A 12,685-nucleotide genomic window follows, 5' to 3' on the forward strand; every position below is an offset into this window, starting at 1 on the left:
CTTGTTGAGGGTGAAAGAGGAGAGTGCAAAAGCTGGTTTGAAACTCAACATTAAAAAAACGAAGATCATGGCATCTGGCCCCATCACTTCCTGGCATATAGAAGGGGAAAAATTGGAAGCAGTGACAGATTTTATTTTCTTGGGCTCCAAGATCACCGCAGACGGTGACTGTAGCCATGAAATTAAAAGACGCTCCTTGGGAGGAAAGCTATGGCAAACCTAGACAGCATAGTAAGAAGCAGAGACATCACCTTGCCGACAAAGGTCCGTCTAATCAAAGCGATGGTTTTCCCAGTAGTAATGTATGGCTGTGAGAGCTGGACTATAAGGAAGGCTGAGCGCCAAAGAATTGATGCTTTCCAACTGTGGTGCTGGAGAAGACTCTTACGAGTCCCCTGGACTGCAAGGAGGTCAAATCAGTCCATCCTAAAGGAAATCAACCCTGAGTGCTCATTGGAAGGACAGATCCTGAAGCTCAAATATTTTGGCCACCTAATGCGAAGAGAAAACTCTCTGGAAAAGACCCTGATGCTGGGAAAGACTGAAGGCAAAAGGAGAAGGGGACGGCAGAGGTTGAGATGGCTAGATAGCATCACTGATGCAATGAATATGAACTTGAGCACACTCCGGGAGACAGCGCAGGACAGGAAGGCCTGGCGTGCTATGGTCCATGGGGTCACGAAGAGTCGGACACGACTGAACGACTGAACAAGTGGTGACATTCTGCTGGGTGTGGAGCGGCAAACAAGGCCTCCTCTGAAGATCTTAGAAGTTGACTGGGTGTATAAAGGAGAACACAGTCGCTAGGTTAGTGGGGGATGGGCTGTACAACAAAACAAAACTACATTCCCAGCCTCCAGATCACTGTCTGTAGAACAGAGTGGCCCTGAGATGACAGAGGTGGGCTGTCTCTGACTAATCTGCCAGATTTCTGATGTATTGCAAATGCTGCATCAATATAAATGTCTTTAGCATATACAGTGAGATCCCTACAGTGCTGAATTCTTATTTTCTTCTAGGATCTCCTTACATCTCAGAGAATAAACTATTGTAAGCCACAAGCAGAGTGAAAGGAAATAAAAAGAAATTTCACTTGTGTATTTCAGGTTGAACTGCAAGGAGCTTGCAGCTGCTGTATGATGTTATTTGACTTGGAAAGTCTTCCTGAATGAGTTGGTGGGGACATCACCACATGGAAGCTGAAGCACTGAAACAAGGTATGGCAGGAACAGCTTCTGGGGAAAAGGGCCTGACCAAGGGGTTGCATGAGGTCTGGGGAAATATTTCTCCATATGAACTGTACAATTTTAGTTTGCCATGTGGATGAGTAGAGAGCCATTTGGAAGGTATCCCAAAGAAGACACACTTGTCCCCCTATGTTCCTTGTGGAGCATTGCTCTGAAAATGACAGACAGCCTAGAGCTGTCCTTAAGTAAGAAACTTGCAAAGTTTCAGAATGATAGGTGCAGTGGTTAATGTGGAAGGGGAGTCCAAAACCCATTCCCTCCCCTGCTAGTTTTTTGGGCAATTTATATGAAAATGGCACACATCATAGAGATATCTACAGGCAAGAATCTTGAAAAGTCTCAGATGGATAGGTGCAAGGGTGAGGAGTTGATTGAAAACTAGTTTTAGGCTTTTTTCATAGTGAAGCTTGGTAGCATTGAGGGAACGGCCATCTCACAGTCTTGCCCTCCCGCAAAGCACAGTGACTGCAGCCCCTGGTAAACCATGCCCTAGGATTAGGAGGTGGATCTGTCAGTCACTCAAGTGCTCTCCCTCCCTCTTTCCACTCATCAGCACATTAGAGAAACAAAATGAAAAGATGCTATTGAGAGAGGATTCAGAATGTTTGCATCTCTGAGCACAAATCAGTAATGAAGCCTTGTTCTGGCCCAGCTTTAGTTCTGGTTGCTTTGGAAGGAAGCCTGCTTGGACTTGGGAAGCATCAGAAGTGGTCCAAAGGGGTCCAGTTCTGCTTTGTCCGAATCTGATGCATATCCCTTACCTGCAGTGGTTGCCTGACTGACTTCCTAGTTGATCAGTGCCCATCTGCACTAGCTGCCAAAACTCTAACCCAGGTAAGCAGTACATAATAGATGAAAACCCAATCCCTTTGTGCCAAAATGTTTGGCAGCCAAAAATTCTTACATGACCTTTGGGTTCCTACATGCAACCCAAAGGAGGCAGGTGCGGAGTACAGAAAAAAAAGGGCCAGTGTAGATTGGACACAATCAAGTGTCAATTCCCACCCCCCCCCCACCCCCCATGCAAATAACAGCTGCAGTGCACCTGATCTGGAGAGGGACCATGGGGGTGGGGGAAAGCTTAAAGCCCCTCTATCTCTCATGCCAGGGTCCCAATTTGGATTGGGGGGGGAACACACACTTGCTATATGTGAAAGAAAAATTCTGTACCCAAGAGCAAATCATGATACTAATGTAACGTGTCATTTGGTGCTTGAATGCTTAGCCTGCCAGCACAGCACTACAAAAGATTGGGCCGTGGGCAACAAATACCTCTCTGGCAGATGACTGCGATTACATACATACTACCACCATATTTATTTGCCTCTACTAATTAGGAGGAAAAAGAAACTGGCAATAAAAGCAATGCAAATTGATTCAATGGCTCTGAAGTGATGACTATTGAGATGCAAAAGTGGGAAAGTAACTTCTTTAAGCTATCTTTAACTGTGCTTGGAATCTGTCTTGATGGTAGCTCAATAGCACTTAATAAACTAATGAAATTAGAGATTTAAAGCACATAATGGCTGATTATTGACAAGAGGATGGAGCTATGCAAAACAGCTTAATGAAACATTCAATAATTAATTCATTGTAGCTGAAGTAGTGAGCAATATATAGGCATTAGCATCTTTTTTTCCTGATATTTGGGATAATTAAAAACAGTGGAGTGCATCAAGCCAGCCCCTGTAAAAGTTCTGGATGGGAAACACTGCCCACACCTGCTAGCACTGGTACATATTTAGATCCATTTTTATTACATCCTTTGATAAAGATGTCACCAAGAGAGGAAGAATGTCAGTATGTCTTAGCCCAGGCTTCCCCTGAGCTAGTATCCTCCATATTTTTTGGACTTCATCTCCCATCAGCATGGCCAATGGTCAGGAATGCTGAGAGTTGTAGTCTGAAACATTTAAACTGCGCTAGGTTGGGGAAAGCTGTCCTAGCCTAATCTAATCCTTGGAAGAAGCCTGGAATAGAAACCTGATAATAAATAACAAATGTGTGAAGGTGGGGTGTGTGCACTCTGAAGTTGGCTTACATATGGGGTAAGCAAACCTTCCACTTGCTATAAGTGCATTAAGTAATCCTTCTTTCATTTAAAAATTTCTTTTAAAACCCTGTTAGTAAGAGGAAACCCGACAGCTATATACTGAGCACTCAGCAGCTATGTACATACAATAGAAGTCATAGACTAAGAGTATGGTAGATATGTTTGATGGCTAAGAGCACAATCCTAACCTCCCCACCCCAGCCCCATCGTTAATGGTTGGAGTAGGTTAGGATGGTACATTGTTGCCTCTTCCCCTGCCTTCACCAGCAGAGAGAAGCACTGACAATGGGGGGTGAGGGAGGAAGCAGGTGGAAAGCCCCAGAATGGATGGAGCAGGGAGGATCCAGCTTTGGATTCACTGGGTCCAAGGCTGCTCTGTTCCCTGAGTTGGGTCTGATCTGGGCCAGTAAGCTACACCAGCCCTGGAGCTACTGTACAGCTGTAAATGGCGCAGGGAGGGGGATTTAAATACATGAATCCCACCTTCTGCCCTTGTCTGCACAACCCCAAAAGGCTAGGGGTGAGGCAGTAGACCCACTTCATCCCCACGGCCCCTACTGCTCTGCAAGTCATTTATTCTGGTAACAAAAATGGGTTAGATGATTATGCTTAACAAGATAACCTTATTAGCCCTAGTACTAGTCCACAATAAGTTTAGGGAGGGGGGACATCTGAATTTTGAAGACTATCGCCTATAGTATTAAATTTAAGGTATTGCACACAGAAAGGTATAGGGTGTCTCTACACAAGCAAGACTCTTACGAGTCCCCTGGACTGCAAGGAGGTCAAATCAGTCAATCCTAAAGGAAATCAACCCTGAGTGCTCACTGGAAGGACAGATACTGAAGCTGAAGCTCAAATATTGTGGCCACCTAATGCGAAGAGAAAACTCTCTGGAAAAGACCCTGATGCTGGGAAAGACTGAAGGCAAAAGGAGAAGGGGACGGCAGAGGATGAGATGGCTAGATAGCATCACTGATGCAATGAATATGGATTTGAGCACGCTCTGGGAGAGAGCGCAGGACAGGAAGGACTGGCGTGCTATGGTCCATGGGGTCACGAAGAGTCGGACTCGACTGAACGACTGAACAACGACAATAACATGATTGGTCATTCATAGAATTTTGCATGGCATAGTCAAGCTCCAGGACGCTTTGCGCACATTTCCCCCTTTATCATGCTTTCAAAAAGATCAGAGATAAACTAGTAATAAAAGTTAATGGCGCCATATCAGCAGTGTGTAATGCTGGCTTAATACCATGAACTTGCCACCAATCGCAGGGCTTACTCTCTAGTAAGTGTGCCTAGGGCTGTGAGGAAACAGTGCAGCACAAGCTAAGCGAAGAAAGCAAGACTCCCTCCCCCCCACTCTTTTGCACACATGCCAGGGAGGGAGGGAGGCGCTTCCTCTAAGCAAACCACGTGTCTGCTGTGCAAAGAAACCCATCCTAATCCCACAAAGAAAGAGAAAGCAGAAAGCTCTGGAAAGGATGCGGGGTTTTTTGCTTAATGTAGAGATACCCATATTTGTTCATATATGTCAAACTTGATCTTTTTACATTTATAGGGCCAGTGCAACTAAGACAGAACTCCCGGTCTGCCAACAGAAGCTGCAGCCTAAGGAGCAATGTGTGCTCTTTCTGGCTTCCCTATGATACTGTTGGAACTACAATTTCAAACCATAGTTTTGAAAGAACAGAATGTCAAACTGGACCATTGTTAATGCTGGGAAGAAAGGGGAGAACTGGCAATCATAGCTTTGAGAAAACATGGGTAATGCTAGCATACAACATGGTGAATGCCAAGAAGGGAAGGAAGAAGTGAGAAACCATCATTTTGAGAGAGCATAGTTAGCATATATAACACTAAACTATGGTTAATGCCAAGAGTAGAAGGGAGGAATTAGAAACCATTGTTCTGAGAGAATGTGGTTAGCATGTAATATGAGAAGGGAAACATGTTCACACCAAGAACGGAAGGGATATGGGGCAATGCTTGGAAGAGGGGAGAAGGAAAAGAGTGCACACACCTGGAGACAGCTCCCATTCATAGGATGCTTTTGGTTTCAGCCATTAAGTACTATGACCAGAGCTAGTGCAAGAAATCGCACTGCTTGAGGTAGGATACCACCTCTTCCCCCACCCCCGCCTTTTCTATTTCTTTTTTGCTGCTGGATTAGTGGTGGCAGCTTGGGCAATCTCACTGATTAATGCCTTGCTCTGAGGAAAGGGTCTTGCCTCAGAGTGAGGCACTGTAGGTGAGGGGGCCCTGGAAACTGCCTGCACTGGCACTGCTTTCCTGTTGAAGCAGGTGCTGCAGCAGTGAGAAGGCAGCAGTAGCAGGCCAGCGAGGAAACATGGGAGGCGGTGGGCAGCACTGTGGATGTGTGCTGAGTGAAGGCACAGGGCGGCTGCTGTAGTGGGCAGGGGCCATTCCCCCCATCAGCTACCTCAGGTGAGGGCTCACCCTGCCTCATGAGACAGTGAACCCTGACAGTGAACCCTGTTCACATGATCACTGCAGCCCATCATGGCTTATTTAAGCCACAGTGGGTTGCAGCGTGTGCCAGTGGCTACTTTGAATATTCCGCCTCTGGTGGGCGATTGCCATGGTTTGTTGTGTTGTCCAAACCCAGGTGGCAGGGGTTGTCTTAGGGTTAAACAATCCTCAAGTAACGCAACAACAGACCATGGGTTATTTGAGGATTATTTAACCCTTGGACAACCCCTGCCACCTGGGTTTGGACAACACAACAAACCATGGATTCAAAATGGCTGCCGACACGTACTGCAAGCCATTGTGGCTTAAATAAGTCATGGTGGTCTGTGGTGATCGGGAGAATCCAGTCTGTGACATCTTGCATGCTCATTTTGTTTTGTTAGGTGCAAGGATCTGTAACAAAGAAATATTGTAGACTGCTCTTTTCTACTTACTGTTCACATAGACATTAAATGATATAGAGGAGTTGGCATCTGAATTGGACACAAAAAATGTGTAAATGCCTCCTTCTGTTCCCTTCAGTCGAGTAAGGTGAAGCTCACTGGAATATCTACTGGTGGAAGAAATCCAGCTTTATTACTCATATTACTCATAGCACAAACAGAAAGGCCAGTTGCTCTCACGGGGCATCAGAGAAATTAAGCAGGCTGTTTACATATGGATCCTTAAATTTTGTTTCAGAATGTTATTCTAGTCTCTTTGTTCCTTTTGGACAACCACATTTGCAACACTGCAGCTACTACATGGAAGGCTGCTTAAAGGCTCCTGAATTAAAATATTGTTCCTCCTACAGGCTAATGCAACATTATGGTAGCACAGAGAAAATCTCAGTACCAGTCAGTTTAATGCAATGACCAGAGCACTGGGCTTGTCTGTGTGAAATTCAAACCCAACTTAGTATAGAGTTCACTGGGAGGCCTTTGAGAAGTCACTATCTCTCAGCCTAACATATCTCACCGTTGTTCGGAGGCTAAAACAACACTACAGCTGCAGTTCTAAACTCACTTACATGGGAATAAGCCATAATGAACCCAGTGACACTGACTTACATCTTGAGAGCACTCACAGAGAAAGGGTTGTGTTGCGCCCTGCTTGGATGCAGGGTAAGGCAGAAACAAATCTAGTAACCCCAACTTGCTACAAAGCAAAACTCAGTACTGCTGCGCTGGATTAATTTGCTATTTGTTGTTATTTGCTTTCAAAAGGCCCCCAACTTTAATATTGTTATCGTTTAATATCATTATCATGTTTTTCCTGATGTAAATGTAGGTTCACAACTACTGACTTGGCTAGGACAAACTATGAGGCTTCTTAATTTCTATCTCAGCTGTGGCTCACCTTATGGCTAATGGGAATTGGCAGACTGTGTCCTTTAAGTTAGACATGCCCCTTCCCCAGGAAGAGAGCGGAGGCCTGGAATTTTCAGACAAAGGTGGCAGTATCACAGCTCACTTTAGTCAGGCCTGGGCAGTTTCTGATGGACCAAGCCCTAAGGAGGGCCCACTGCCAACCCAAAATAATGGCTACAGACAGCCAGACGCAATGGTCCTCTCAGTGCTGGGCAAAGGTAAACCAGCAGCCACTCACAATACCGCCTGGGCAGCTGTGGCAGGTGCCCATTATTTTAATTCCTCCATAATGCCTCTGGGGCTCTGGTGTAGCATTGCTCCAGAGCTACGTTTTGTCAGGATGGATGGTGGGAACCGTGTGGGAAATACAATGGTGGGTACCAGCTACACTCCTCACTGTTATCTCGTCTGATCTCAGAAGCTAAGCAGGGTCAGCCCTGGTTAGTACTTGCATGGGAGACTGCCAGGGAATCAGGCTTCCTGCATGAGCAAGGGGCTGGACTCAATGGTCTTATAGGCCCCTTCCAACTCTATGATATGATATGATTCTAAGGTAAGAGGAGGAAAACGGGCCAACATTCCAGGGGAGGAAGTGAGTCCACTAGGAGGTGCGGGTGCCAAGGGCCCTGCCAAAACTGGCGGCGGCCAGGACATTAGTTATCAGGTTTGGCAATTATCTGGCGCTGGAGAAGTAGAAACCCTGGACACACCTCTGCCTTCTCCGCTCCTGCACATCATACCTAAAGGCTCCTGTGAATTTTCATGATGACTCTATGGTGCTTCCCCCCACTCTGTCCAGAAAAGGGATCCCAGTTGCCATCTCAAAGCATGTTTGGTGATACCACATTACATTACCTGTTTTTGTCTATATTCGTGACTCTCACATAATGATCTGATGAATTTTGCAATGTTTCATTCATATACATCCATACTTCTTCTTCTGGCTTGGGATATGCTTCATATGCCACTATTAAATCCAGATTTTCTCCATCGTTAACATTTACTGTTGTGTTGGTTGAAGCTGATAAATTGATATATCCTTTACCTGGTAGTAAGGGTAAAATGGAAAGTTTTTTTTTTTTTTTAAAGAACCTTCTCTGGAACCTTTCTGTATTTTTAAACACACATAATTAAATCAAGGTCAATGGAATAAGGAAACCTTACTGACAAAATACGTTATAAATTGCAACCTGTGGAAAAGCAACCCTTATCAGTTAAACATAAGACTGAGTGCCAATGACAGTTTACTGAGTGAGGTGAGCAATAACTCTTCACACTGCACAAAGAGATCTTGCTCTTCTGTATACCCAATTATTTTATAGGCCCAGATCCAGCCACTGATTTCACTGGGACATTTAAATCAATGTGACTAACAGTTGGATTTGTTTACTTATGTACCATTTAACTTGTATCCTACATAGCCTGTATCAGGGCCTAAAAGTGACTCACAACACAAACCTATCCATAAAAATACAACAAAGATAAACATAAACCAGTAAACAATCAAAACATTAAAACCATGGATAATGATACTGTCAAAGAGCTAGCAATAAAATAAGCCCTGCAATAGCACAAATTAACCAAAACCTTCTGGATTTTTTTTTTAAATTAACAGATATCTAAAACCAAATGAGTCTGATGAATCTTCATAAGGAAGGCATTCCATAGGATGGGAACCTCCACTTTGAAAGGCCCTGCCCTTTGCAGCCACCAACCTAGACTTCGAAGGTTGTGGTGCTCAGAGTAGGGTCTTCATGGAGGATATGGCTATTCATGGAGGATAAGGCTATCAACAGCTACTAGTCCTGATGGCTATATGCTACCTCCAGTATAAGAAGCAGTATGCCTACATACACCAGTAGCAGGGGAACATGGACACGAGGGTGCTGTTGCACTCATGTCCTGCTTGTGGGTTTCCCGTGGGCAGCTGGTTGGCCAATGTGTGAACAAAATGCTGGAACAGACAGAGCCTTGGTCTGGTCCAGCATGGCTCTTCTTATATTCCTATGTCTCACAGCCTGACTGAAGTATGAGGGGAGATATATGGCAGAAGATGATGGTTATCTTGATCTCAGTCAATTTAGGGTGTAATCCTATGCATGTTTACACAGAGAAAAGGCCTACAACTCCCAGGAGGCTGGCTGGGGCATGCTAGGAGCTGTAGACCTTTTCTCTGTCTAAACATGCATAGGATTCCACCCTTAGGGCTTTCAAGTTAAGAACCAGCACCCTGAGTTGCAGCCAGCAACTAGCAACCGATCAAGCTCTTTTAACACAGGTGTGATACATTCCCATTATTATTTCTGGGACTGTGATCCAATATTATTTTTGGGACTGTATTTATAGCTGAGAATGAATTTGGTCCACGGGAATATCCACATAATCAAGAAATGCTGCAATATAACAGCTAGATTTTATTCATTTTCCTATGTGAAATAATATCGTCTAAGAAGCAGAGCAACTGAGAGAAAAAAGAACCTTTTGCCAATTACGGGTAAAGACATGTTCAGAATACTCCTGCTAATTACACTACATGAATATGCTCCTAATCAGTTTAGCACTTATGGTAATTTTAATATTTAAAAAGTACTACATGTCACAGTAATCCCGCACTCTGGGGAGGCTTTTCAGGAAAGCATGTTAATAAACAGCACAATGTAAGCACCTTTGAAGGCTCTTGAGGAAGTGATCTAGAGTGCGTGTGAGAGACAATGGCTCGGGCTTTTTAGAGGAAATCCAACCTTTCACACAAAAATGTGCTCTTTGGGCTCAATCCAGCCTACCTTAGGGAACAGCTTCTTCCATATGTTCCACTGCATTCAATTACTAGGTGAGGCCTTATTTCACAAGCTTTACATTCAGAAAGTAAAAACATATTAAAATATAGAGCAGACTCTTCTCAGTTGCAGCAGCTGGTTGACAAGTCAGGCTTTCCAAAGATGCCCACTAAATCCTGTCATTGTATACAACTCTCCGTAAGGCTTTCTTTTTCTCTAAGGCTTTTCAGACTAATTGTACAATCATTGCATTTAGTGGGACATACTCCCAGATAAGTGTATACAGGATTGCAGCCTTAATATATATTTTTATATACAAGAAATAGTGCACATAGCTTAGGCCAGAGTTACCCAAGCTGGTGAACTCTAGATGTTTTGGACTTCAACTGATGTTTTGGACCATCAGCCCCAACCAGCATGGTAAAGAATGTCAAGAGTTGAAGTCCAGAACATCTAGAGAGTTCCAGCTTGGAGAAGTCTACGTTAAGCAAATATAATCAATCCATCGATCTAGCCACCCATCAATCAAGTAGTACGTTCATACTATTCTTGTTTTGGTATAATGTCTTTGCTGTGGTTGCTTTTATCACATTCTATCTATTGTTTTAAAGTTTTTACGAATTATTTTCATTTTAAACATGGTTTGTGTGTCACCAAACATTTGTTTTGTTTTGCTTTGGACAGCCCTCATTTATTTCAATGTGGGTTTGTGTTGGAGAACATCTTGATAGGTTGCACCCCATGATTACATAAGTAAAAAACTTTTAGAATTCCACAGAAAACACAGTAATTTTCAAACCTGTGTTGCTTTGTACAATATAATTAGCATGCCAATGGCTGGAACAGCAAATAAACTTCACAGTAACTCTGTGTATGTACTAATAATCATAACAAGTTTATGTATATAGTGCCCCATTCTGTATTGCCGCTCAGGGCACTTTACATAAAAATAAAATATACTTAGCAATTTAGGTACTTATACAGTCTAATGCAACAATGCACATCATATGGAATTCGAATACCAGCTTTATGGATTGCAGTGACTTAAGGACACAGCTAGGGACATCATCTACTGGCTCTTGACACTGAGCTGTCTCCAACAATATCATTCTGCAAACTCAAATAGCGCTAGTGGAACACCGCCAAATCTTCTTATCGCACAAGCAGCTGCCTATTATGCTTGTGCAACCAAATACACAAGTGGCTGCACAACAGGTTGCACTAGAGTTATGCACAACCTGTTGCACAATGGGTTGCACAAGCATAACACACAACTGCTTGCAATAACTGTGCCTGCACAAACGTAACTTTAGTTGGATTCTCCTCTTGCGCAAAGTTTGGAACCTGGTTTCCACTAACACAATGTCATTTGCACTAACAGAATGGCACAGTTGGCTACTGCCCTTAGGAGAAAACAAGACTACACAGTGACTGAGGACATCCCATTCCTACAGTACATATGCATAAAAAGTTTAGTCCTGGCCCAGCTCCCCATCAGGGGACCCACCTTTGCTCTTCCCTGCATGTGTGCATCAGGGCACCAGTATGAGCATAACAGTCTGCATAGCTGGCTTCTCCCTTGAGTGCAGGAACACCCTTGCTAAAGGGCAGAAAGATTTCCTGCACTTTCCGTCATGTCTTAGGCCCAATTCATACCTCACGTCCTGCAAATCAGGTGCCACCCAAAACACTCACACAAGGTCAGGACCTACATTGCAATGGCAATATAAATGAATGCTGTCAGCGCAGGCCTCCTCTGGGGCAACGCGCTGACCTACCTTCAGTCATCCCAGTGTGTGCACCATCCACAAGTGATAATATTCCAAATGTTGAAGAATCTGTTTTGTCTTCTTTGTGATATTGATGGGGCGCAGTCACATGCTGACATGGTTATCCCACACCAAACTGGTCATTTTATTCACCCATGTGGTCATTTTATTCACATATTGTCAACTGGGTGTGCATGTAAAGAGCATCCTAGTGGCTTCATGAAATGGGTACAGTATAAGAGGAATAGGTACTGCATTTACATTACTGGTGCCATAGAAATACTACTACTACTACTACCACCACCACCACCACCACCACGAATTCTAATACTAATAAGCCAGCCCTTGTTCAGGATCTTGTTTTTACAGTTTAATATAGGCACGTTGGCAAAACTGGTATTACATTTTTTTTAGCATAACATTAAAAATACATTATATATATTTCCTACATTCTCTCCCTCTTCTGCACTGGGGAGAGGGGGTTGAAGAATATGCATATATTATTTGCTCTCCCCATGGCATAGAACTGTTATACATCTGTTCTATTACTATTTACCTAGTACTTTCAAGGTTATCGTGTCACTGGATGTTCCAAAAGGGTTGCTTGCTTGGCATGTGAACGCTCCAGAATCGTTAACTCCCACTGAACGGATGCTCAATGTTAATTTTGTTTCAAATCCATAATCACCCACATTCCTTCTTTGGGTTGTATGAGTCTGTCGGCAAGGGGGAGGAAAAATTAACATCTAAGATACAGTGTACACAGCATCTTTCCCAGATAAATTAAAAATAGATGTAATTATAACTTCACCATATTAATATTCATAACTTAAAACCAGAATAATAAGCCATCATGGCAAACCTGTCACTGGAACCTCTCCATACAAAATAACGACGTTCTCAAAGCTCGGGGGAGGGGGGAGAGAAAAGTCCTTCCGAGAGCTGTTCTCACTCCCCCCTCTTTTTTCTTCTTATTTCCTTTCTTCAGATC

General features: G+C 43.7%; 1 protein-coding gene across 2 annotated transcripts in view; it reads right to left on the bottom strand.

Moving 5' to 3' along the window:
• The window catches only part of KIT (KIT proto-oncogene, receptor tyrosine kinase), a 94,714-nt gene that overhangs the window by 29,747 nt on the left and 52,282 nt on the right, over positions 1–12,685 (bottom strand). The window contains exons 5-7 of one of the 2 annotated variants that reach the window (XM_084856749.1): positions 12,251–12,410; positions 8,004–8,193; positions 6,234–6,349 (exon numbers count right to left, since the gene is read on the bottom strand). In XM_084856749.1, the coding sequence (XP_084712875.1) occupies positions 6,234–6,349; positions 8,004–8,193; positions 12,251–12,410 (466 nt within the window). Of the gene's footprint in view, positions 1–6,233; positions 6,353–8,003; positions 8,194–12,250; positions 12,411–12,685 lie in introns of both variants that reach the window. The other variant, XM_084856748.1, reaches the window with a different exon arrangement.

This window comes from Heloderma suspectum, chromosome 5, assembly GCF_057233095.1.
Source record: "Heloderma suspectum isolate Gila_16-S chromosome 5, 16-S_ref, whole genome shotgun sequence".
Classification (NCBI taxonomy): domain Eukaryota; kingdom Metazoa; phylum Chordata; class Lepidosauria; order Squamata; family Helodermatidae; genus Heloderma; species Heloderma suspectum.